This window comes from Leptonotus elevatus, chromosome 15 (genome assembly GCF_054856555.1).
Source record: "Leptonotus elevatus isolate MCC_2025b chromosome 15, RoL_Lele_1.0, whole genome shotgun sequence".
Taxonomy (NCBI): Eukaryota; Metazoa; Chordata; class Actinopteri; order Syngnathiformes; family Syngnathidae; genus Leptonotus; species Leptonotus elevatus.
Window position 1 is genome coordinate 7,146,927 of NC_141253.1, and position 27,468 is coordinate 7,174,394.

General features: G+C 39.1%; 2 protein-coding genes across 4 annotated transcripts in view; both read right to left on the reverse strand.

Annotated features, from left to right (window-relative positions):
• The window catches only part of LOC147161796 (matrix metalloproteinase-17-like), a 73,706-nt gene extending 54,419 nt beyond the window's left edge, over positions 1-19,287 (reverse strand). The window contains exons 1-5 of one of the 3 annotated variants that reach the window (XM_086096134.1): positions 19,210-19,287; positions 19,039-19,114; positions 17,452-17,598; positions 7,677-7,850; positions 6,920-6,992 (exon numbers count right to left, since the gene is read on the reverse strand). The gene's annotated coding sequence lies outside the window, so the exon portion shown is untranslated. The remainder of the gene's footprint in view (positions 1-6,919; positions 6,993-7,676; positions 7,851-17,451; positions 17,599-19,038; positions 19,115-19,209) is intronic. The other 2 variants (XM_086096135.1, XM_086096136.1) reach the window with 2 other exon arrangements.
• A 2,197-nt stretch (positions 19,288-21,484) lies between these two features.
• dnai2b (dynein, axonemal, intermediate chain 2b) lies at positions 21,485-26,870 on the reverse strand. The gene is made up of 12 exons (XM_086096969.1): positions 26,642-26,870; positions 26,015-26,176; positions 25,806-25,927; positions 25,564-25,706; positions 25,383-25,496; positions 25,049-25,188; positions 24,858-24,980; positions 24,560-24,783; positions 23,778-23,913; positions 23,552-23,698; positions 22,323-22,554; positions 21,485-22,110 (listed from the first exon to the last, which is right to left on the reverse strand). Exons 1-12 carry the CDS (start codon positions 26,831-26,833, stop codon positions 22,106-22,108), a joined length of 1,740 nt encoding a protein of 579 aa, XP_085953095.1. The 5' UTR covers positions 26,834-26,870; the 3' UTR covers positions 21,485-22,105.
• Positions 26,871-27,468: the final 598 nt, after the last annotated feature.

The window sequence follows — 27,468 nt, forward strand, 5'->3', positions numbered from 1 at the left end:
TGTTACATTGTCCAGAAGAGCTTAAAGCACAACACGACTTGCCAAGTGTGACAAATGTAAAAATATCTTTGGTCTTTATTTTGTATATTTATTGTACATAAATGTCACTTTGTATGTAAATAAACTTGTTTTTCATTTATCATGGTCGACAAGTCAACATCATGGAACAACTCAAAAAGTCATTCGATTGGCTGACCGTTTCCTCTCCTTAACTCTAATATAAATATGCAAAAAAAAACTATAAATTATTCATTCTAGACAGCCACATAAATGTGAAATTTAGTACGATGTCTTCAGCAAACACACAGCTGTCACACTGACTTGTACTGCTAGACAGCGCAGTAATGATTGCCACGGTATGACGGCCGCTACGGGAGTACCAAAAACTGGTTTGAACCGGAAAAATCGTTCCACTTGAATTATATCAAAATACGAATCGAATCGGGTTTTATTGGAAAGATGTACAGTATCTTAGAAGGAAATTATGTATGCATAATGACAACAAAAAAGTTATTGCATCATACCCACTCGAACGGAGCCGTACTATATAAAATCGAACCGGATCAAATTGTTCCACTTTCGAAAACCGGATCAAATCTTTTGTAGAGAGTTATATACCCCTAACAGCCGCTCTAAATTCTAAACTGTGGGCATACCTGTGGACCATTTGGAGTCTTCAGTTAACCTAAGCCTGATGCTTCTAAATCTGACTAGGACCGCACCATAGCAAAAAAAAAAAAAAGGGTAATTGAGCATCTTCTCACCAGACTTACTAAGAGAGTCATCACCGGATCTTTGAGTACGACCCAGAGGCCAAACGCCAGTGTGCAACTTTACAATTCTTGTCAGATGGTCAACCACCACGAATACAAAGATTCTCAATAGATGAAAAGACGATCATGGTTGCTTCAAAATGACAACGCTTGCTCACCTTCACTGAGATTCCGACAGTTCCGTCCGTGTGTTGAAGACGTGGACATGTAAGCTGTGAGAAACTTTTCTGACACACCTTGGAGTTACCAGATAAGCTTACTTAATAAATAACGGCTACCCTAGCCTCTTCGTTGAGGTGTAGCCTCCACCCACCTCCAATCTATTCTGTTGTCCATAAAGGCAAAATCATAAAAAAAATCACCTTCATGATATAACTCTTGAGATGTGGCCTGTGACATTGACGCTTAAGCCCTCATATATTTTAAATGTCAAGGACAGCTTTTTCTTCATTTCAGCGTTATGACAAAAGCTCCCGAAAAAAAAAACTATCATTCTTTTCCGACTTCAAGGCCGTTTTTTTTGCATGTTGTGGCAATATTACTGTTATAACACCACCAACAACATCTTTCCGCATGAAGTAGAAAGCTTGTACAGACAAAATGTCAAAAATACAAGGTCTTCTTACTAACACAGCAGTTCCTGTCACAACAATCATCGAGGCGGTGACCACAAACAATAAATACTGACGAGGTGAGCTTGAACAGAGTAAACAGAAAGAAATCTTGACTTTGAGACTGGATTGTTATGTGCTATGGCAATATTTCTAAGCTACTGTAATGAAAAGTGGGAAAACACCACAAAGCTCTCTCTCTCTCTCTCTCTCTCTCTCTCTCTCACTCTCTCAATGTGTCTCTGTTCATGATATAGGGAGGAGTTTATGACTCTTTCCTACCTATACAGTACTTTCTCAAACAGGACTTCCTGACTCAAATAAAGGAAGTTGCTTAGTTGCAATCTCACCCGTGAGGGATAAGCGGCAAATGAGCTGTGAAGTGTGTCTGCTCCGGAAACAGCGGGGAAATGCTGTGAAGTTTGTTTACTTCCGCTCGGATGGCTCCATTAATGGTAATTTAATAGAGGAATCAAAGGGGGAAATTGAATATTTTTAAATCTTCAAGCAGAGAACATCCATCTGATCTGTGTTCCTATGAATTAGTAATCACGCGAACACAAAAAAAACTTTAAAGGGAAGCAACACTATTGTGCTCTAGTTTCCATCTTAAAATCATCTTTTCAATTAAAAATATGGCTTAGATGAGAATTTTTTTTAGAATATTTAAGAGCAATGGCAATTGCTTTAAATAATGTATTATAACATGGCTAACGTTCTATTCGCAACAACAAAAAAAAGTACATAAAGGATAAAGGAAAGTATTTCTGATTTCTATTCATAAATTTGATTGCCATATAAAACAGAATTAGTCAGTTCTAGATTCCAAATTATAGTCAATCAAAATGCAGGGAAGTTTTCAACACAGGCAAAAAAAAGAAGAAAATGTTTTACAATGATACTTAACCATATTCAGAATTTCATATGTACCTGTGAATGAAATCACATCGCAAGGGAAGTTTGTTTATGAATGTTTATCTAGTTTGGATAAGCTAGCTCCTCGACGAGCAAGGCCTTTACAACCATGAAAGTGTTGAAAAGTTTTAAGACAACTATTACACTGAATCAGACATCTAGGAGGGAGAGAACTGTGACATTTACCATTCAAGTGTGATTGACATTTTATGCAGATTATCTCCATTTCAAAGGAACATAATTTTCACCTGCGACCCTAATGTAGTGGCATAGAAAAGTGACGACTGGACGATAACTGTGGATTGTTTGTCATAAAAAAAAATTGTTTTAACTTCTTTTGAACTCAACGGGTATTGCCCATTCAATTAAGAGAAAACAAATTAAGTCATTATTCAGGTCGATCTGGTTGACAGGAAGAATAAATGCTGCTGTGGGTGGGCACATGGCAGGAAATGAGCACATTTTCTCATCACGTCCCCTAAAATGTGAAGAAAATTGGACCTGGAAAACAATACAGTGTTTGGCTTATGCACCAATACATCAAAGATAAGAAGGAAACGTCTCTAATCGCCACAATAATCACTGTGTGCGGCCCTTTCCCTAGTTTTTTAATTTTTTATTCTCTGGCAACCAAAACATACTAATTATGTTTAGTCAAAAAAAGAAGCAAACAATGTGACAAAAAGAGAGATAAAAGGAAAGAAAAGGGAAACATAATAATTTTGATGTTTGAATTGAGCTGGATTGTTTGGCTGCCAACGTCTTACGCTGGCTCCAAATACATTGTTTTGTTCCATCAACATTAACATCGCGGTAGTAAATATTTCTTTTGAGCTATCCAAATTTTCCTGAACTCATTTGCCCTCGAACCATTCATTTAACATTTTGAAATTTTCTTCCCATTGTTTTGGTTTTATTTGAATATTCGATTACTTTGCTTTACTGTGAACATGCTTTTTTTTTTTTTTTTGAACAGTCATAGATCAACATTATTTTTTAAACCATACCGACACAGTTAAAAGTTCATTTCATTGGCTTCAACTCTGATCATTCAGAGATTCTCCCACCTCATGAAAAATAGAAAATAACACGTTCCCCATTGTGGTTGCACAGAAAATGCTCTCATTCTGTTGTACACATCTAATAAGGGCAGACAGTTTGCATAAATGGCTTATTTTAATCACTTAGGAGAGAGAGCCGGAAAAAACGCGTGCGAGGCCTGAGGGATGGTTTCGGTTCTAAATTCTTCTTTTTTGTTTTTTGGGGGTTTTTTTTACTGCAGAAAGAAAGAAATGTAATGAATTTGAATTCCTCAGGCATTTTGCTGTTACCAAGTAAACACTAATTCTATTTATGCATATTTCAAAGCAGTTCATTAACTTTTCTTCCTCGAAAAAAAATCTAATCAATAGAGCATTTAAAGTGAATAAACGTTAATTCTATAGGCACCACTATCATCACCTCTCAAAGCAACATTGTCACTGAAAAGCTTTTTAAATCAGTTTTACTCAAAATATCTTTAGTAAAGACAAAACCGCAAAATAGTCAGATGTTGAATAGAACATTTCAAGCATTTGGAATGTGGGAGAAATGTGGAGTACCTGAAAAAAACAACACAAGTATGGGGAGAACGTCCACACACATATTACATCCAATGATAAGAGATTCAAACCCGTATCTCCTGACTGAGCCAGATGATCTACCCACTATCCACTGTCCCGCCACATGTATAGGGTCCAAATCAATGCAGTACTTTGAAGAAAATTGAACCTCAAAAGTAGAGCACTTTTTAGCTTGTGCAATTTTGGATTTGAGCAAAATAAGTCAAGAAAAATCCGCCTTTGAAGTCGTACAAAGTTTGAACTGCATCAGCTTACAGTACCTTATATGACCTCAGTTGAGTGCTCGTGAAACAAGTGACTCTGCACTTTGGGTTTTGCTTTTATGGGACTTTCCTTTTTAGTGAGACATAAGACATATTCCAAAAGAAGGAAGGATAAAATAGCCTAGAAGTTACAGACTAGCCAGGTAAGATCGCAGCATCACCTTCATCACGTTTAGGATTTACTGGAGTTGATAACAGTTTTTTGACACATGAATGGCAATTAACAATACTTAAAAAAAAAAAAGATCTCATTTTGACTTTTGTCATTCGTCATCAGTGTCTTTTGTTTCATGTATGACCATCTGGGCAAGTCTAATTTAGCATGTTTGTGAATTTGGAATTTGGCTGTTCTGGCTGCCACGTCCTCAGTACAAGTAGACTCAATTTTAGACTCGCATAAAGCAGGTCTAAATGGTGGCACAGGAGGCATAACGTGATTTTGGTGGATTTGATAGAGGTGCAGGCAGACAGATTCGGCACTCCACAGTGGTGGATGTCCTCGTATTTCATTCATAAATGCCTTTGAATCATTGTAGAAATCAATTCAACGAAGTATTGTCATTATTATGTTTAAAATATTTTAATAGCGTACCATGCATTACACACTCTAAAAACAACTGGTTCAAAAGTAAGTAACTCAATTATGGATAAAAAAAAATGGACTGATCCGCTTTATGGGTCAATCTGACCAACCTTTCCGGGTTGTTTTATACAAGATGACCTAATATTTGGACCCAAGTAAAGGATTTGATCAGAATTTATGAGTTGATTTACGCTGAAAGACCCATTTCTTGACTCAAAGTTGGGTCAAATTGGTCCATTTTTTACCCATAGTTGGGTTATTTTTGGGCCCAACTGTTTTTATAGTGCAACTAGGGTCGGAAGTGGGTGTAACACATAGATGCACAATCAGGGGTGCAAGGGGAGATCTTAAACCTGTAATATATTTATTTTTGCTGTATTTATATAGTTAATGAATCAGATCCTTCTAGTGACTTTCAAAAAAAAAAAAGAATTAAGCAACAGGTTACATCACAATAGATGATGTGGCCAGAATAATAATACCAGTTTCACCATGAAATGGACAGATTGTCAGCCTCCTTATAGCAGTTGGTAACGAGCCGTATTGTAAAGCAAGAGCCCAAGCAATTGATTTTTATCTTGCCATCATTCTGAAATGCAATTATTTGCCAAAAGACAAGAACAAGTTCTGCTTAGGGATCCACATTATTCATTTCAAAAGTTTTACAGTTGTGATTTTAATACTTGCTCCCTCTCCAAGAAGAAAAGTGAATTTCTTACTTTCCAAACATTACCGGTAGAGGCCAAGCTGTTAATTGTCTTTAAGTGAGGGCACAGTGTTCCAATCATTATCTTTTATGCTCTAAGTAGTCACTTGCTAACTAGGATTCTCATGGGTGTTGTAACAGCACGTCTGTTCGTGGAATTAGAAACCCTTCCGCAGAAAAACCTTTGAATCATCCTGTTAAACTAATAGGGAAAATTATTTGCAGTGCAAATTGTCTTCATGAATCGTGGTACAATGAATCCTGAGAATGAGATATTAGTCAGAAATAGATAGCAAAGCTCTCTTTGAGGATGATTCATCCTCAGGGACCTTTTGTCCTTAATATTTGTTTTCCCCTTTTACAAGGAGCAAGCCTACAGCAAAATGTAAAAACATTTTTTTTTTTTAAAGCTGCAGGAATTTCTAGCAAGCCGTGTCCTACATGTGAGAGGGTATTAGGCAAGATGCCTTGTCCGTCCGTCCGTCCGTCCATCCATCAATAAACTTTAAAACTGCCTTTGAATCCAGATGAAAAGACAATTCTGTTTGAACTCCCTTGTACCATTCATATTCATATGCATGTTTAAATATGAATTATGTTCCTGGTGAAATGCGTCATACTTGACTCACACATTAAAGTGATTTATTAGTTCCGTAAAAAAAAAAAAAAAAGCATTACAATAAAATTTGAGGTATGGATGTTACAAATAAAAGTATTGTCATAGTGTTTTCCAAATTATGAGAAAACTGTTTGTTTGTACAATACGATGGGTCTCAGCATGTGTTTCAACATGATTTAAACAGTTTAAGGCGTATTGGAGTTTCCCGTGTTACTCACACAGGGCCAACAGGCAGAGCTGTGTCGAGAATAAATTGTGCAAATTCACCCACGCGCGCCAACAGATTGAATCGTAGATTGAAGCCGGCGGGATCTTGTTGCAGAGTTGTAAATCAGATCAGTGCGCCGTACACCGAGTGTAACACTGGAAAAATCAAATTTATGGTTTTAAAGTGTTTTCTGTTTTCCTTTAGGAATGCACATTACCCACAAGATACATATCTGTGTATTATTCATTAAACGTTATCATCACTGTATCAACATACATAGAACACATGCATCAAAATCACATGAGGGTATCAGGAATAAATATAATCCTAGAACTCACATACAACTATTTGTATGTATTATACCATTGTAAACTACCACCATAATAACAAAAAAACATTTAATTTAATTAATAACTGCCTGGCAGTGGCAGTGAAAATAAACATTATTAAGGAGGCCTAAGCACCAAGGATAAAGCCTTTTTAGGGGATTCAATATTCCGGAAAATGCGCCGATTTTTGCGTGTTGCATGTATGCTGATGAAATTAGGGATCCCAAACACAACCCCCAAAACTCACTCAGTAGTCCCTCCTGAAAAGTTACATGCAAAAAAGTACTCACCAAAACTTTGACTGATTCCCATCAAATTTAGAGGACGTAACCGGATGCAGCAAATAGACTCAAAGACCCAAGCCTGAAAGTGAAGCATATGTTTTATTTAATTATATTACTGCAATATGACTTCATGAAGTAAAATACAAAATAATTACAAAAACGATTGTTAGGTCTATTGAGAGAGATATTTTTTCGCAATGTGCTATTTATTTAAAGTATGTGGAGCGTGAGGTCTGCCTGCAATTTTAATCACCTTTCTGCTTTTGTATTGAATGTGATTAGATCAAGTAGGTGCATACACTCGGCTTGAGATTCTTTCCTCAAGAGACTAGAATTCTCACACCAAGCTCCTTAGCGACAACTCCAGAATTTCCCAAGCGGGTTCCCGAGCACCATGAGATAATGAAGTGCGACAAATTACTGGAGGAAAAGAACGGCACTTCAATGAAAAGCCCACTCAGTGGTAGCTGCGGATATGACAGCTTTTCATATACAGTCAAGGCCATAATGATTCAAACCCTGGCGTGACAGTATGAACACACACTTTCATTGTTGTGCTGGGCTTCTACACACTAACATATCTGTCAGTCAAGAAATAAATCACAATCCATTCCCATTTTCACTCTCGATTTGGTCTGCTGTAGTGGCTGCCAATTAGTGCAAGGAACACGCCATCTCTTATCCCTAAATCAGCTCACCCGCGACCCTAATGAGGACAGGCCTCAGTTTGAAGGGTTAATGTGATAAGAAAGAGATAACTTGCCTGCTGTTGTTTTGAGGCGCGTGAGGTTCTCTGGACATGACGTTGGAGCGGCCATCTTTACATCATCCACAAGTGGAGATCTTGCAGCTCCTCATAAATGCACTTGCACGTGTTGAAATGGATGGATGGAAACACAAATGAAGGATGGCACAGGGTATGGTATCTCTTTTTCCCCTTAGGAAGAACAGCAGGCGGTTAGGCGGTTTCAGTTTGGACTCCTGGGCGGGAGTCTGCAAGAGCTGTTTGGCCTTTATTATACTGCTGACTTCTTGCTAGAGGACAAAGGATTAGGACAGACACATTCAAGGCTAGCAGAAGCGGAGACGCAGGGGAGCCATAGAAGAGATGAGGCCATTCTGAGGCTGTGACAACTCTATGTAGTGGACATGTTAGAAAATGGCACATCCAGCACATGAGCTATTTCGTGTTGTACTTTTCCCATTGATACAGTCGACAATCTGCCTTTACCCATGGACTGACACGATGGCAGCATCAAGGCTTTTAGAGATAATTTTGTCCCACTTTCCTTGCCTCATGTAATCTTGACTGAACTCTTTTTTTTCACAACACTGCCATTCTCATCCCATTTATTGGCCCCAATTTCCTAAGAATGCAATCTTTTACTAAGATTCCAAATAACAGGGACTAAATTGGGTGTTCACTAAGGGTTTTTTCAAAGGAGGGTGTGGCCTCGAAGCAGCGTTGTTCCAAAATTTAATTGAAAAATTTAGCTGTTAAAATGTGTGACCTCAGATTTTAAAACAGTCAGGGTTTCAAAGGAGGCTTTTTGGCTTCCATGCATTGTTACAATTTTGACAAAGGAGAGTTTGGCTTCCAAGGAAGTATTTTTTTTAACAGTGGTTACAAAAATTAGTTCAAAACTTCAAGGTCTGAGAGCAGGATTTGATCCCCACCCTTCCATGTCCAAAGTCTGAACATTTAACATATTGATTGGAGCCCTTCCAGAAAAAAAGGTTTGTGAAAATCAGTTTATAGTTGTACATAAGCCAGATGATCAACAAACTGTGATTAATAAAACAATGCTTGTCGTCTTCACAATTAGGTGCTTGGCAGGGGTAATAAAGTCAAACACTAACAAAGACAACATTTTAACACAAGTCACAATTTTTTTCAGTGCTTAACTATTCATTTTTTCTGTTTCCTCCCCTCAGGTACATCATTGTCCTGTAAGTGTTTGGATGTCTCATTTTCATAAAAAGCTCAAATCACATTTCACGTCACATTTCATAGTGGATGTCAGCAGCAGGGAATTTAAAAGGGCTTAAATAATTCATGATATTGCATTTTGTTTGGGGGGGAAAGCATTGTAAAAATAGTACATTTTGCAGAATCTCTGCTGGAAGGCTTCGTTTTGTTGTTATTTTTTTGCACTCATTTTCCTCTCATCTCTTCTCCCTTCAACACCTCAGCAGCTTCCCATGAAAAGCTGTTTTATTTTCCCAATGTGTCTTCAGCTGCTCCCTTCGCCGTTCTGCTCCTCAGCTCTTTCAATAAACAGTCAGAAATCACTTCTTCTGTTTTGCCGCCACAAAGAAATTGTTTCATCAATTTTATTTAACTGCATTCACGACTGGTGCATTTTGGTGCTGACTCGTGTCAATGTTGTAAAATGGAGATGCGGTTCTTCCTATTTTTGTCTCCATTATGACCTTTAATGATAACCCACGTTAACATGATGTACTGTATAACATTAAAATGGTAAATAATAGGGGTGTCAAAATGTGTGTGTTAATTTTAGGTTAAATTAAAGTTCCTTTAACGCCACAATTTATTTATTTTTAATGCACGATTAATGACCGCCCCTTGGAAAGCTTGTACTGGGGGAATTCCAGTTACAGCACAGCAGACACGTCCATGTCAAAATTTAGCAGTAATAAATGTAATAATAATGCATACATTTGTGGAGACTGGGGTCAAGTTGTATTTTACAATTTTAAAAATGTGCAGAATTTCACAAGTTTCTTCATGTTAAAGAGTAGATAGCTCTTAATGTGAAAAGAAAAATGCACTGAGCTGTCACCAACATCTTACAAGTGCAATTATGCCATCTAGTGACAGAAAAATTACCTCAACACAAATCAATATCACACTTCTTTTTACAGTACAGTACATTTTAACTACATTTTATGAATTATTATGACATTACTGTATCAATGACTAAAAGATGCAGCCATATTTGAATTTCTTTTTCCACTTTTATGTTACCAAGAGTATGAAAAATAAGGAAAAAAAAATATTGTACATTTTGCTGTACATTTAGAACAGATATAAAATTTGCGATTAATCGTGAGTTAACTATTGGAAGTCATGCGATTCATTACGAATAAAAAAAATTATTGAATTGCCTGACACTCATAGCAATGAAACATTTTGAATTGATGACAGCAGACCTATGAGTTATATTTCTTGAATTAGTGGCCTCCACTGTTAGAAAAATGTCCAATTAATCCCTGAAGTGGAGTACACGCTATACTGCTTGCTAATCAACCACAGGGCACAAATAGACCAGCAACCATTCACTCCTTTGGGAAATTTAAAGCCTTCCATGAAGCTAACATGCATGTTTTTGGAATGCGGAATGAAGCCGAAGCACACCTCCTGCTATAAGGTGTAGCGCACAAGCACAAATAAGGCGGAAACAACAGAGGGTGTGATGAAGGGTCTGACTCTTAAAATTGAAATTCTCTCCAGTCTGAGATGACAAAAGGCTCAAATGCGCTGGCACTGCTTGCTTCCATCTGTGAGTGTCAAGCCTCTACCATTGATATGGACAGACGCGAGGGTCAAAAATGCATCTGTTTCCTTGCCACGGTTTTCCAACATTCTAGTCTTGTTTGTGTGCTTCAAGAGCTGGCTGCACTTCGATGATGCAGAAAGTAGAAAAGCAACAGAAAATTGGGATTAGCGTCCATTTGACAGTGATTCTAATAAGGATGGGTGCGGTAGAAAATAAAAAAAGACATGATTGTGCATATCTCCCAAGTGTTCCATGGAGTGTGTTTTGCTGTTTTTTCTTGGCTTTTTGTATTGAGGAAAAGAGGAGAATGAAAGAAGAGAACTCCAGCCTCATCATCCACACTCTTACCTTTTACTATTAACGGTGTAAACTCTCTTTTACACGTGTATAACATAGAAACCACCCGCACACAAAGTTTCTACGTCCAGGACATTGCATAACAAGCATTGTGTAACGTGTGCTTATCAGCCATATCATTTAGCTAAATAGTATAATGGGAGTATAATCTCATGCATGAAGGATATGCTCCCATGTTATGATGGGATATGATTCTATTTTGTAAGCCATTTGTCAAGCTTACTGAAACATCATCTGTATTACAAAATGGCGTTTTACGACAGTGTGTGGATGAGTGGAATTAATCTTGACCAAATGTAATTAACACATACTGATGTGTTGTTTTGCCAGCGCCAAGAAATAAAATTGATGCAACATATGAGGATTTTTCCCACTTTTGTAATTTTAAGATCTGCCGGCTGAAGATCCATTGGCACTTTCAATCTGGCGGATTCCGTACGACACTTTCTGAATGGCTATCCTGCTCTCACCCACAGCCAGTGTTGCCACAAATAAACGAGTTACTTTACTGATTACTCCATGCAAAAAGTAACATAGTTATTTTACTGGTTACATGATTTAAAGGTATTTTAAACCCTTCCACAGTTTAGGCATATAATGATTAAATCTGACCTTTGACACCATGGCCATTTGGCAATTTTTTATTATTTATATATTTTAATATTAGGTGTTTTGCTGGTTCTTTTTCTAACAAGGAAGTAAAACGCCCGGTTCAGTAAAACCCCGCCTCTCCCCGTGTGGTTGCCGCGCCCCCTCTTGAGCACTCGTCTGAATGGCCAGTGTGTGCGTACCTTTCTGAGCAATGGGACCTTTGTGGGTACTGCAAGATTCCATCTTCACTCCGCAAGGCATTATCTTGCATGGAACTCCAAACAGAGGGCAATGGTCACCTCGTATGTGTTCCATTGAGGAATAATAGTCCAATAGCTCCACTAAGCGCTTGACTGATGGGTTTTTGTAACCCATTTCAGCTGTGTGCAGGTCTATTAACTGCCCCTGTCATCTTTCTACAGCTCTTTAGTGTTGCTCATGCTGGTATAGCAAATAGAGGTGTGCTTTATACACGCGCTAAGTCGAGTATTGGTGAATGGTTGGTTAGTTACTGTAAGGACTATTTATGGGGAAAATACAACCGTTTAGAGATAAATAACAATGGAAAGTCTGGGTCACGGATGAGGGGAGGTGGGTGGGGGAGTAATTCAGGTGGTCTAGCTGGTTACTTAATGTGATTGTGTGTGCGTTGGATGCTGGTGTGTTTGTTTAGGAGAGCATTTCTGCTCCAGGCCTCAGCTGCATGCTGCGTGCATGCGGGGAATTTCAACGCGGCCAGTCGGACTGTGACTGAACACGAGAGGAGCGCTGGGGCTTTCGTATATATGTGTCAGTGGACTTTGTCAGCTGTGATGGAGGGTGCCGGTGTTTTTATATTCTCAAACATCGCCTTGGGCTCTCTTGAACGTTCACATTGTAATTTTGGAGCACTTCCCCCTGAATAACTGCCATTCCAATGCAAAGTGCTCCACTGTAATTAAAGGGCCCTAATGAGTGATGAAGAAGGCATTACTATGGGGACGCAATTGTATTTTATTCATATTTAAAATACACTGTTGGACAAAATGACGGCATACATGCAGGTTATTAGCAGCTCCCTTTTCAAGATGTTTGGAGTGCAGCTGTGGGAAATGTGCTCCACCATGTCTGTTATATTTCAAGTTCTTCCACACCAAACCCACCCAAGTATGTGTTTACAGACCTTGCATTGAGTGGAGGAGCATTCCCAAAACTGTTCCCATCAGTCTGAAAGCAAAAAAAAAAAAAAACACACGACAGAGAAACCTTGACTGAGAAACCTCAAACACAGGCCAAAACAGCTTGCATGGAAGAGTAAGGCTAGGAAACCTCAAAGTGCTGAGACAAAACCTTGACGTGCTGACCAAGTGTCACAGTAACTCCCAGGCAAGGTACAATTCTGTATGACAGAATAAAAGTCTATATGACAAAATAAGAGTGACTAAACAAACTAAGAGTAGCTAATACAGGACCTTAGCAACTGCATAGCAACGGACAACATCGACATCTTAACAACACAATGACCCCATGACCAAACCCAAAACACATAACGCCATAACACATCGCCTTCTCTGCAATGTCCTGCTATGTTTAGCTTACGTCATAAAAAAAAAAAAAGCTAGTAGTGGAACTCCTATTTAAAGATGAATCAGATTAATTACAAGCTTTGTAATTAATTTATGTCCGTTAATAACATTTTATTTAAATATAATTGAACCCTTAAGCAACATTTTCCATTCAATAAATTGTGCTGGATGACAGACACAAACAAACAACATTTAATTAAAAATGTGTACTTTTCATCGGGCAACTCCATCACTAAATATTTGTCAATTTTGAACAAAATGCTGTGATAGGAATATGATTTCATGGTGCATTTTGAGCTGACAACATTTACAGAGCCCTAAACTCACCATTGTATGTCTTAAAGGGGAAGTCAACCTTAAACATTTCTTGACAATAATATGTTACATGTCACCTCACTAGTCTAAACATAACATTCTGATTAATGTTACATTTGTGGAATATGAGTTATGCAGCAAAATCCAGCAGATTTTATCCATCTCAGGGGGCGGCCAGTTTGCCACCCGCTGTCGGTTGAAGATGACATCACAGTTGCTCAGGCTCAGGCAAGGACCAATCACAGCTCACCTGTTTTCTGAATCTGAGCTGTGACTGGTTGTTACCTGAAGCCTAAGCAACTGTGATGTCATTTTCACTCGACAGCAAGTGGCAAAATGGCCTCCTTCTGATATTGATAACAATTGCTGGATTTTGCTGCTTAACTCAAATTCCACTAATGCAATATTAACCAGAATACCGTATTTAGACTAGTGGGACTGCAGAGGACATATTATTGTCAAGAATTTTGTTGGGGCAGGGGGTGACTTCCCCTTTAAAGACTTATTTTTAGCTTTTGTTTGATTAATTAATTCTAAATCTAATTCTAATTCTCCACATATCCCTGGCCAAAAACAAACAGGCCAACAGTTTAAGAGAGAGTGCAATTTCTAAACCTTTTAGGACAACACAAACAGTCCCGTTACTGCTGTAAATTCATTTTATTCTCTCAAGTTTCCTGTACAAAAATTGCTGTTGCAATATGTGCCATAACAGTGTGATAAACGTTGTGATAAATATCGTATTGATTTCATAAAAAAACAAATCCAGTGGCCTCACACTACCTCTCTCAGGCTATTTTTGTATCCTTCTTCAGCCAGCTAACTGCTGACACTAACCATAAGCTTGCGTATCTGTTCTTGCGTCATTTTCAAAATTGTCATTGTATCTTTATGTCAGCACTACTGGTCAGCCTACGTTGCTTAATGATTCTTTGTACTTGCGTGTTTAAGTGTAGATTTTGATATAGTGGTGTGTAGACTGTAGTACAAGACTGGCTCCAACTGTATAATGAACTCTTCAGCTGTTTTTTACATAACCAAGTAAATCAGCTGTAATCTGCCTATTTCTTTGTCGAAGCAAGAATTTTTCCCCCAAAACCGTGACATTACAATAAACAGCATGAGAAAAGTTCTGTCATTTGTAGTGCTGAAATAGAAAAATCGCAATGAAACAGTTTCACATTTGAACCCATCTTCAACCGCTCCATCTGCAATGCCGTTGAGAATTTTCAGATGAAAAACTCTTGTTAGCGTGACCCATGAGCTGACATCTTCCTCCTCTACCCGTTCACTTGCTGCCAGAGGACATTAGTGAGACACCAAGCATGTCTCTTAAATCTATACCCCCATGAGCACATTCTCTCCTCTCATTCATCAGCCGTCTCCGCGTGTCAGTCGAAGTCGGCGGAGCGGCTCTCTTCGTCTGCACGCCGAAGCCCGCCAGTGAGGTCACAACCTGGCTGATTTTCACCGTGACTGGCAGGCGGGATGGAGCTGCTCAGCTTCACTTGGCAGGGGCAGAATGCACCCAAAAAGGCTTTGACAGAAGCCATCTGGCTCTGCTGCAGCTGACTAACGTGTGAGCGACAGCAGCATTTCAAATGTCGGTTCAATGTGTCATGGCTTTTTAGAAAGCTATGATTGTTTTTTTTCAGGTTTGGTCCTGTAGTGCACATACTACATTAAGCACACTCACCAATAGACTGTAAATTCTTCATATCAAATGATATGACAAATCAAATGTATAAATCTACCCATTCATATTCGATCCCGCATATCCTGTTAATAGTTGCAGCAAGTTAAGTGCTTCTTACTCAAATATGTATAATTCTATCTGCAAAACAAGATCATGCAATTTCTGGAGTGATTGTGTGTGAAGTCTGAAAGGGTGAATGAGAAGACATAGAATGATATTGAATGATGTGGAATGTTATACAATGACCCGGAATGAGCTGAACATGTTCAAGTTCAAATGGTTTGAATTGGTCAAAACATGTACACATTATAGAAGAAAAAAATTATTTTTAAAAATGTTTTCCTTTTATTTTGAACTGTTCAAAAAGTTGTAGTCTAGGCTAAACAGTTTAAAGTTGGAACTGTTCGAACAAGTCAAAAATTTTAGAAATTAGCAAGAAATTATTTATTTTTTAAATAATTGTTGGCTTTTATTTTGAAATTTAAAAAAATGCGGTAGGGATAACAGTTTAAAGTTGGAACGTTCTAATCTGTCAGAAAATGTATAAATTAGTGGGGGGAAAAAGAAGTAATAATTGCTTTCATTTTGACATTTTCAAAAAATTGCAGTATGGATAGGCTGAACAGTTTAAAGTTGGAACTGTTCGAATCAGTCAAAAATTGTAGAAATTAGCAAGAAAAAAAATTATTAAATAATTGTTGTCTTTTATTTTGACATTTTAAAAAATGCGGTAAGGATAACAGTTTAAAGTTGGAACGATCAAATCGGTCAAAACGTTTAGAAATTGGCAAAAAAAAAAAACACAATTAATTAAGTGCTTTTATTTTGAAATTTTGCAAATAATTGCGGTGGTTTGAAATTAGAACAGTTTGAATCTGTCAAAAAATGTAGAAAACTTTTGGTCCAGGGGAATTTTTGCATGTTAAAAAATATTTCCAAGGTGAAATGAATGAGTTGAATGTTTCGAATTTGAAATGGAACGATGTGAATCTCTTTTGCTGAACGTGTCATTGGGAATGAATAGGATGTTTATGTAAAAACTGCACACACACAATCCTTCCTTGATTTACCTTCGTGAAGTCTCAAGTTTCTTCTGTACTGTTTGAGGAAAAATAAAATAAAAAAAGAATCCAACCTCGTCCCGCACCAGAACTATCCTAACCTTTCTCAGTAATTGCACTAAGGTCTGCAATGGAGGCTATGCACATCCGTCACTCATTCATTTACCTCAGAGGACGTCCCAAAGCAAAAGAGCAAAGCCCTCCATCCTTGCTTCCTCGCTGGTATAAAAATGTCACCACTAATCCCGCAAACCTTTAAATCATGACATTTTTAGGACAGTGCCGCGTGGAAACATTGAGAAGAGATATGATGTATTTGCAGCCCCCCTTCACGTGCAAACACTCGGGCGCTAGAAGCTCAAACAGAAACAAACCAAGCATAAATACTTCTACAGCGTAATGATTGGGTACAGATTCAGTGCCTTCAGTTGCCATAAAATACCTCAATTTTCATTAACCCTGAAGTGGACGTGGAGAACAAGAAAGACAGACATATTTACAGTTTGTGCCTTCTGCATACTTTATGGTTCTAAAGCTGACGCCAGTAACTCAGTCATAGCATTCATAATTCATAATAGCTGCAGCAATTATCCACCGCCTTGGCTTGATAGCAAATTGGCCAACATGCTAACATGTACAGATGCGGGGGAAACTCCCCTTAATCACCCATGGGACACTTCATTAGGTACACCTGCGCAAGTAAATGAGGCCAGTTACATGAGCAGAAGTGACGCTGGCAAGGAGGTATTAATCTAGCGATATGTTAATTACTGTGAACGTAATGTGCAGTGTTGCAGAACCTCACTGGATCTCAGTTAACACACAGTTAAAACCTATCCGGATAGGTCAATTCATTCCTGTACAAGTGAATGAGATTCAAAACTATTTTTGGGGAAGATACAAGTGACCCGACGGTAAAAACTTAACATGCAAGCGCCGTATCGTAGCAGTGAACTCAACTCACTTCACAACAAACAGCAATTCTTCTTCTTCTTCTTCAAAAAAAGAGGCTTTAAGATGTTCACTATCATTCCCATTTTGCCCATTTTGTTGGAGCTATTTACCTTCTAATCCCAAAAAATAGATTACATACATTATACACACAACAATCCATAAATTAAAACAGTTTTTGAAATAAATAAATCGTATTCCTCCACGCTACATAATTTCTATCCTCTTGCAGGATATTACAAATTTGCTGAACTAAGTAAGTTGCTAATATCTACTATATTACTGTATATTAGGCTGTGTGAATGTTAGAGAGGATTTATAAGAATATGAGGGAGCTGGAGTGGGGATCATTTGGTATTTCCATTTTCATTTAATTGGATTACCACACTGTTCAATTGCGGCGTAAAAACAAAAATGCCTAAGCTTGCACCAAATCTGTGGAGACTAAACACAGCCAATGCGGTGCGCTGGTGTTACTCACTGTCTACTTCCTCCATCTTTCCGTCACGCTCGCCACCTCCATCCAATTTCCAGCTTTCCATCTTCATCCACTCTTCTAAATTAATCTAGCTAAAGGATCTGGCTGTTGTACACTGGAGCAGAAAAAGAGGCCGCAAATTTGCACCAACTGTAAAACACAGATGCAATAACAGACGTCAATCAACAGGATTAAACTGCAGCAAAATACGGGAAAAGAAAAACACTATGCAACCATGCTCAAATCAGATAATATTTCTTAATTATTGATGACCGTCTAGCCTCGAAAGACAACAACATTGATTTGTGTGCCCTGTGTGTGAACTGAGAGGCCCCTTCTGTAGCAATTTTCTTAATTAGTGGCCAAATCAAGGTGAGTGACAGGCCAGGGCAGTAAGGGAATCACCAGCTCAATAGGATGCATCTACAATGCTCAAATCCGCTGGGACAGTTTTTTGGAAAGTGTCTTCTCAAGATATTTGCTTTCTAGCCTTATCAGAAATATACTCGTATCGAATCATTTATTCCTTCTTGATGTATTGCTCGGAGCTACGGCAAACTGCTTGATCTTCACTGCAAGTACGTAGCAGCGCAATCAGATGGACCATTGTATCACACGTCTCGATGTGATCTTGGTCTAATGAGGCTGGCAACAGCTGCTCTCGCATGCTTTTGTGAATAATACATGCGATGGGGCCGCCTTTTACACCAGTCATCGCCAGGTTTCCTCAGCCTCCCATTGCAACGGCTGATGGGAAGAAAGGGCGAAGAAAAAGACAGAAAAAAGTGGCGGGGGTTGTTCGATAGACTGACTGTTCATTCGATAGATGTTTGAGAGAAGTTGGGAGAAGGCAAACAAGGAGTTGCTCATGATGGGGTGACTCAGAGTTCGTGTAGTGTCTGCTCTGCGATGAAAACGGAGACATGAAATTAAAAGATTCGTTACATCACTGATATGAACCCTGAAAGACATGGTAAACTCCAGAACTCAATGCCATCAGATTTTAACAAGGAGCCAATCGTAACCAAAAAAACGAACCAAACCATACAAAATTATAACTGCAAAGGGGATGTATTATGGAAAATGTTGTTTTTAACTCTTATGTACTGTTCGGGTCAAATTTGACGCACGTTGACAGCAATAAATAAATTAATACAATAAAAAAAAAATGGAAGTCAAGTCAAAAACATTTTTTTACAAAAATATGTTCTATGCGGCCCCACTATTCTAAAAACGGTATTGTGATTAATATTGCATTTGTGCAATATGAATTAGGACACGTGGTTGTTGTAACCTTTTGTCTTTGTCCCTTTGTTCTTTATTTTCTTTCATTTCTTTTTGTGAAACTGCAACATTCAGATCAAATTAAAACACATCAGTGCTCGCCTGCATAAACATATAAATGTGAGCAACAACCTGCGTAGCACGCCGAGGCGAACGCTGGCTTTATCTTAGCTTAGCAGCTAACGGCTAACAGCATCGAGCTACTTCTATAACTAATGTATCTGTACAAAGAAAGATAGACGATTGAGAAGCCTAAAATAACCTAAAACACAATGTATCACCAAATTATGAAATCGTCATTTCTACCTCCTGTGCTGTGTAATCTTTCAGTCCAAGTCATTTGGCTGCTGCAGTGCTTACATAGCTTCGCCGCTAGGTGACTCTGTTTGACAGATGTAATAATGGCATGAGTGACATCTACTGGTACAGTAAGTAAGTAAGTAAGTAAGTAAGTAAGTACAGTTCATCTTATTTTACCAATAAATGACGGACAAAATGCAGCCAAATCTACCCATTATCTGTCTCTGGGGGCGGTCATTTTACCAAGTTCTACTGAAAATGACATCACAGTCGCTAAGAGTCAGGCAATGACCAATCACGGCTCAGCTTGTGAACATCACATGACCTAACTAACAAAACAGGTGATCAGTCAACAGCAAAGGGCAAAATAGCTACCCCCGAGATGGATAACAACAGGTAATTTTGCTGCTTAACTCGTAATCCACCAACGCAATATTAACCAGAATGCCATCTTTATACTACTGAGGGTGCTGCACATCTTCAGTCCTGAGGTCAATTTTAACCCATGTGTACTAAAATGGATTTTAGATTTACTATTGTGTGTCATTATTAAGGAAAAATGATAGTATCGAGGTTCGAGGTTTTGCAACGTGGAGTGTGGAGAACCCAACTCCATGGAACTGCATGGAAACGGCATGGACTCTCTCTCTGTCTCTCTCTCTCTCTGTCTCTCTCCTCTTTCTGTCTCTCTCTCTCTGTCTCTCTCTCTCTCTCTCTCTCTGTCTCTCTCTCTCTGTCTCTCTCTCTCTCTTTCTCTCTCTCGCTCTCTCTCTCTGAAAAATAAATAAATAGAGGAAAACCAGTTGGGACCAATCAAAAATACTAAATTAAACAAGTCAAGAATCAAAGTAATAAACACTCACTACCCAGGGGAAAGACAAAAGCTACTTTGCGTGTGACAGGAAACTGACATGGAACATACTTTGTATGGATGGTGCATCAGAATTATTACTAGCCAGACAAACCAATCACATGCTGCCTTTTTTTAATTATTTGAAATCAATCACAATGGAATCCATACTTCTTTCTTAACTACAGCGCCATCTGCTGTATGCAACTGGGCACTGGTCCACTTGCTGGTTTCTATACTATATGTGAGTGCCCTGCGATTAATTATAATTATAATTATAATCTTGGGTGTACCCCACTTCTCGCACAAATTCAGCTAGTATCCACTCTAGCTCTCACGCCACCCAAATTTGAACGGATGGAAATGCAAATGCTTTCGAAATTATGGAATAACTGACAAGGCAATTACATGTACGATAAAAGCTATTTAGACTGCAATTTGGAGACTCAAATGCCCTTAGATCACACATTGACAGCCTCTGACTACTGGTACATTATTCATTCGCATGACTCTATAGCAGCAAATAGATTTCCAAATGTCACATTGCAGTAAGAGAACGTGATTCACAGACGAACCCACCATTCCAATATTTCATGTTGCCAGTGGTGTCAGCTGGTTTTTTGTTTTGTGCTCAGGCCAAAGAAATTAAAAGCAAATGTATTGATTTGCCACCATCTTGGTGCCAATGAACTATGTTGAAGTGAGTTAATGCAAAATGAGCATACACAGTAGCGGCACACCCCGCTGTGGGTTCCAGCAGCCGCACTCAGTCTAATAGAAGCACTCTGCTTAATTGACAGCTGTCAGTGATTTGTTTAGGTGGCGAGAAGCACCCTCAAGGGGAGGAGTTCTTCATTTCAATTTAACTGGCATGAATAAATCACGCAGATCAATCTCCATTTCTTCATGAGCAAACTTCTTGCTCCCGTGGCACAACTTTTGTCACTTGTAATCAGTGATAGAATGTCAGTTGGCTGCACTTATTTGTTTTCATTTGTTAAAATTGGATGAAGTAATTAAATGGTTGATGAATTGATTCATTGTAAAAAAAAAAAATTAATAAAAAATTAATTACAAATGCAATATACATGAAACAATATATTTTCATGCACACTTCCCTTATGAAAAAAAATTCTACTCACCCGTATTCAAATGCACCTGGCATTTGTATTGTATTGTAATTTTGCGATTTTAAAAAACACAAGGCCAAGACGAACCATTTTCAATATTTTTCAACCATTAGTGTGACCTATAGCCCGTACAAATTAATGGAGTTTTTATTAATTTTTTTTACCTTTTCAAGAAAGCAAAAATACATGCAAAATAATAAAGGAATAATGATAATGTCTTATCACTGAGATTTATTTGACTTTGTTCAGAATAACCAATCACATACAACACTGGTTGTATTATATTCAATGTGGATTTTCAACACATTTGACTGGCAGAAGCACACCCCCCCCCCCCCTCCCGAAAAAAAACGCTTTATGAAAATGATGCAACAACTTTGCAATCAGTTTAAGATGTCACGATGACGCACGTCACAACATTAATGATTTGGATTCTTCTTGGGATTGTACTTCTGAGAACAGAGAGGCATACAGAAGCATCATTCAACACAACAAAGCCTTTACTTTTTTCTCGTCCATTCTTCTCTGAATCCGTAAGAAATTGTTTGACGTAAATGGACGAGGAAATTGCCCCGGTGAGATGATTTCTCTCTCTCAAGCTGCATTTTCTAGTTGGATGTTAACAGTTTTTATTTTTAGCCCCTTACAAGAAAAAAAATAATAATCACGGGTCAGTGCATGGCAGACTCACAACCTCCCATTTACAGATGTGGCAATGACGTGTGTTCAAAATTGCAGGCAATGCAATGGCAGAAAGTGACTGATGTTTGATTGGTCACTTATTACATATATCGGTGCAACAGTAATCTATACAATACAAAATAATCCATGCCTTATGATTGGTTGGTGACCAGTCAGGATGTACCTGGCCTCTTGCCCCGAGTTAACTGGGATAGACTCCAACTCACTTGCTGTGACCCTCATCATGACAACAAAATAATGTGGAAAATAAAATAATCCATCATTTTACTGACTCTTAAAAAACACTTCACCATCCAGGTGCATGCTGGTCACTTTTCTTTTAGGATGACTAAGCTTCACACCAAGATGAGCATTGCTGGTGCACTCTTGTTGTCTGCCTCGCATCTATGAGCTAATCTGAGATAAAGGAAGAGGAAAAAACATACATATGAATGGAAGTGAGATTAGATGGCTAAAGATTAGATTTTAATAAGATTCTCAGTCACACTATCATGAAAGGAGAAAGCACAAATATTGCTTTTGCATTTATCAGAATAGTGTTATTTTGTTAATAATTCCACAATATACTAACTATGATTCGTTAGATTATGATATCCATTTGTGATCACCTGTTTTTTCTTCTTCCTCCTTTTCCCTCCTCCTCTTCTTCTCAGCTTCCACCATGCTGAAGAAGTCTTGCTCAGCTCTGGCGATCAGTTGCTCGGGGGTCTCCTCTCGCTCCGCCGCGTCTCGGCCCGCCTCGTCCTCTCGGCTCTGTTCCGAGCGACTCCTTTCTTTCAGTCGCAGCTCCTTCTGACGAGCCTCCAGGATCTTCTCGCGCTTGGCTTCACGCTCTAACATCTGTGGATGCACATTTGACACAAGGATGCTTCTTGTTCTTCTGGAATGGGATCGACATATTCATCCGTTTTCTTTGCCCTAACCCAGGGATAGGCAATTGTTGACCACACTCTGAGTGGCTTCTTGCTTATTTATTAAAACAAATTAAATTGAATTATAAATAAATAAATTAAAAATAAATAAAATTAAATTAAAAAAAATTTAAAGGGCCATTTTTAAGTCTCATGTTTCTTGCCTAATTAATAAAATATTTTTACAAAGCTCAAAAATTATTTAAAGAATGCTGATCAACATTCAAGACGCGTTTTCGATGGCAAACGGCATAAATAGGGAATAAATCCCATTAACAAAATAAAAACACCCCGAATATTAAAAAGCTGTTTTTTAAATTCACTAATAATTTAAATAATTTAATTCATTAATAATTTGCAAGTGCTATACTGCAAATATGCATCAACTGAAGTTTTAAGTTGTGATTTCACTATTCACCACTAGATGGCAGACATGGCTTAGGTTCACATATACTGCCCTATGCTACAACATGAGTAGTCCTAATAAGTTTTTGCGGATTTGGAATAATATGCAAGAGAAACATAGTATCTCAATAATATTAACATTTTGAGCAAGTTGATTTTTGTGGAAAAAAATGCACAAAATCAGTTCTTGCACTTAATGTTGGTTTGCTGTTTTGTACCATCCTTGAATGTTAATCTTGCTTCACAAGAGTCTTTTGCACTGGGGGAAATCCCCCCCAAAAATCACAGTATGTGGTTATTTTGATGTTTGCTTCAAACCATTTGTTGTTGGTTAGGACAGTTGACGTTTTATACATTACATTGAGAAATTGACTATGAGAAAGAAAATATATTAAGAGCACGCATTTTCCACATTTGCACGTATTTTGTCCATATTTTAAAGTAGCATTTTTGTCATACATCTGGTTAGGAAATGCATGATCTCCTGTTGCCCTGTTGACATTCCACTTTAAGGATCTCACCTCAGCCATAAGACTCTTCTCATTCTTCTGGAGGTTGGACAATCCCGAGCAGATCTCCAGTATTGTCGCTGCACCCTGCTGAGAGCCGCACGCCACCAGGCGTCCGCTCTCATGCAGACGCAAGCTATACAGAGCTTCATCACACACCTGAAAAACAACACTGGGCTTGATTCTCTCACAAAACATGCTCTTAGGCTTTAGGTAACCACGTGAGAAACGAATGTACCTTTACACTCAGCGTGGGGCCGTTCTGCTTAAACAAGACGTCCCAGATGTCCAGCACGCCATCCATCTTCACTGTGAAAAAGACGGAGGGTCTAACAGGACTCCAGCTGGCATCTGTCAGGCACGACATCTGGTAACTGATTGAAGTAAAGACATCAACGTGGGACTTGGCCAAGAAAAAAACGACAATTACACAATTTTAGTTTGTGGGGGGGGGGGGGGGGGGCACCATTACCAGGATCACCACCTGCTAAAAAAAAGAATAGTTGTTTTTGAAGAATCCAGTCAGCCCTACAAAATACTAGTGATGGACAAATGAAGCTTCATGAAGCACTTGTGATATTTTTCGACTCCTCTAGATGGCACTCTCAGTTTAAAGATGCAGTGTAATTTTAAACAATTTCCATTGCACTAGCCTTTATCTCTAATCCAATAGCACCATCTAGAGGAGTGAAACAATATTGCAAGTGCTTCATGAAGCTTCATATAGCTTCATTCACTCAGAAGGTATCACTGTGTTATTTACGGGCCTTATTCACCTAATAGTTTGTGTTTTCTTAATAGTTGGTGTTAATTAGTGATGGGAAAATGAAGCTTCATGAAGCACTTGTGATCTTTTTGGACTCCTCTAGATGGCACTCTTGGTTTAAAGATGCATCCATCACACTAGCCTTTACCTTTAAATCAAGAGCACCATCTAGTGGAGTAAAGTGCTTCATGAAGTTTCATTTTCCCATCACTACAAAATACATCCCTGGTGGAGTAAATAAACTCGTGTCCTACTTGGTCCACATGATGGACGATTCCTTGATGTCCTCGGACCAAATTCGAGCCCTCCAGTCCCCCACAGTGAGGAAGTTTTTGGGGAAGAAAGGGTTCCTCTGCAGGGCATAGACAGGTCCATGGTGGCAGTTGTAGGTGCACACTATCTTCTCGGCTGGAGTCTTTGCCTTCCTGTTACAGGACACAACAATGCCCTGCTCGGTCCCCACCATGAACTTTGTTGGCTGGAGAGACAAGAGGACAATTTAAGAAACACATTTACTTTTACTCAGTCTTAACTCGCTTTGACGGAACACACCATGGTGGCTTCAAACTCTAAAGATATCGCTCCCAAAGCCCGGTCCAGGTTCCCTTCCCTACCCAGGTCCAGAATTAACTGCTCTGTGGGCTCGCTCAGCCGACGGACGTCCCACCACAGAACCTGGCAAAAATAAAAACATGGTTCAGTCTTTCTGGTTGAGGAGTCAAAATTTAGATGTACATCTTGACCTGTCCATCAGTGGATGTAGAGAAGGCTTCTGTCCCGGTCTTGGATTGCAACCAAATGGTTTTGTAGACAGGATCCCTGTGACTATGCTCCAGAGAGGAAACGTCCGTGGGCTGACTGCCTTTACGGGTGTCCCAGAACACTAAAACAAAACAAGTCTTAAGATGTTCTTCAATCGAAATCCTTGTCTGGCAGCCGACCTGTTTCTGGCCCAAAGTCATCTGGGACAGAAATTTCTCACACAGAGATTTACTGTTCCAGGACCACATTCTGGACTTCTCAATAACTGTACTACACACAAGAACTGATAGTGATCCACATTTTACACGAACCCACCAATCTGTCCATTGTAGCTCCCGCCGACGAGAGTGTGCGAGTCTTTTGGGTTGTAGTCCAAACAGACAAGAGGAGACGCCGGCTTCAGAGTCAGCTCAGGTTTGTTGGGATTCTCTGGAAAACACAAATATCCAAGTAACTGTACGGTATCTTGACCTCTTTACATATCTGTCACACTTACCAATGTCCCATATGTATGCATCCGGGCTCATGTCTGTGGAGGCTTTTTGGAACTCTAGGCATGAGTAGGCCGCAGCCAGTTTCCTTCCTCCGTCTGGGTGCCAGGACAGACAGGTAACGGTTCGCTTCACCTGGTTTGGATCTCTGTTGAAACAATCCCAACTGTTACATCCAAGTGCAAGTCCGACATCCACAAATCAGTAAAAGAAAGAGCTCCTGTGGGGACAGTATGTCATCAGACACCTGAAAACATTGATCGTTTTAGCAGATGGCGGTTCCTGAAGTTCATCCCGCAGATCTTCATTCTCAAAGTACTTCTGGTAGATGTCAACGGCGGTGTTCTGTCCAACACAGTGCCCGATAACCTGGACCCAACAGATATGACATTATAGAGTACAGGACGGTTTACGGGCTGGCTGGTTTAGGCAGCGTAGGGCAACAGAGGGTCTTACACCGCCAAGCTGCGTGATGCTGTTCAAGTAGTTCTCATCCTTCTCAACCTTCTTCCTGAAACGAATGGTTTGCTCCATCTCTTGAGGACTAATGTCTTTGGGCCACCCCCCTTCCACGTGGTTTATTCCACGGCTTTCTGATTCAAACCTCTCTGTGTTTACCTGCAACGTAAACACAATGAACCAGTGATGGGTTAGTTCCACACAAACATGGTTAATGCGCTAATTGTTTTATGACATATGACAAAGAAGTTGATCATTGACGTATATAATAATAATATTAAAAAACGAATTCAATTAAATATTCTAAGTTGTCAAGGTTGTGAACTGAGCTGTGAGCTATATGTCGATTCTAATAAACAAAATATTTGTAAAACTATAGTGAAAAAAACAATAAAATGACCACGGTATATAAAAAAAATAATTACAATGTTTTCAATACAGAAATTAAATGGAAATTGGCCTTCTGAAAAGTATTTTCCCAGTATTTTAAATTAAAACATAAGTTTCACTTTTTGAATTAAACTACTAAAATAAATTAGCTTTTGACATTGTAATTCATTAAAATGAAGCTGTATTTAGTTCTATAAATGTTCAATGGTTAAAATGACGAAGCGAGAAGACTACCTGGTGCTCGGACATGTCCCGAGAACACTGGAGCGCCTGAACGCTGCAGCTTCTGGGCATGAACTGCTGCGCCAGGTCCGAGTCCGGAGGCACGTCCGCAAGCAGTTCCGCGGGCCTGTCAGAGAAGAGACATTGGCGGCCAAAATCCCTGCGGGGCTTCGTGTACTCGAGGACAATCTCCATCCCGTTCATATCAGGCGAAAAACAACCACCAAAACTCAAGACAAAGACGCAGCAGGAAAAGCGGTGTCGTCGCCTAGCAACTCATTGAACCCGGAAGTGAGTACAGTCTGTTGGCGACGAGTTTCAAACTTGATTCAGTTATACCAATGAGTAATCTAAAAATAGTCAGCGTGACGAGATTCAAACTTTATTCAAATCTACTGATGACTATTCTAAAATGGTCAGCTGGTTAGCTCTCTCTCTCTCTCTCTCTCTCTCTCTCTCTCTCTCTCTCTCTCTCTCTCTCTCTCTCTCTCTCTCTCTCTCTCTCTCTCTCTCTCTCTCTCTCTCTCTCTCTCTCTCTCTCTCTCTCTCTCACACCTCGTACAGTAAAGTATGTGTAACACATTGAGAGGATGATTGCCAATTTGTAAGAGTTGCCAACTTGGGACCAATAATTAGGAGAAGCTATCACCCCTGTGAATAAGGAAGTAAGACGAAGGTGACAGAAAGGAGACCTGAAGGAGGAATTAATGGCTCGTGATGCTACAGTCCCCAGGCTTTGTCTGGATCCGGAGGCAACAGAGGGAGCATCTGCTCTGGGCTACCACGAAGGAAAGAGAGACAATTTATTCTGCTGACGGAGAATAAACACTCTAATTGAT

Bases quoted from the DNA above. Each gene is read 5' to 3' on its own strand.
- dnai2b (XM_086096969.1), bottom strand. From the start codon at position 26,833: ATGAACGGGATGGAGATTGTCCTCGAGTACACGAAGCCCCGCAGGGAT. The intron at 26,177-26,641 runs GTAGTCTTCTCG...TTTACGTTGCAG, and splicing joins GGGACATGTCCGAGCACCAG to GTAAACACAGAGAGGTTTGA. The intron at 25,928-26,014 runs GTAAGACCCTCT...TGTTGGGTCCAG, and splicing joins GCATCACGCAGCTTGGCGGT to GTTATCGGGCACTGTGTTGG.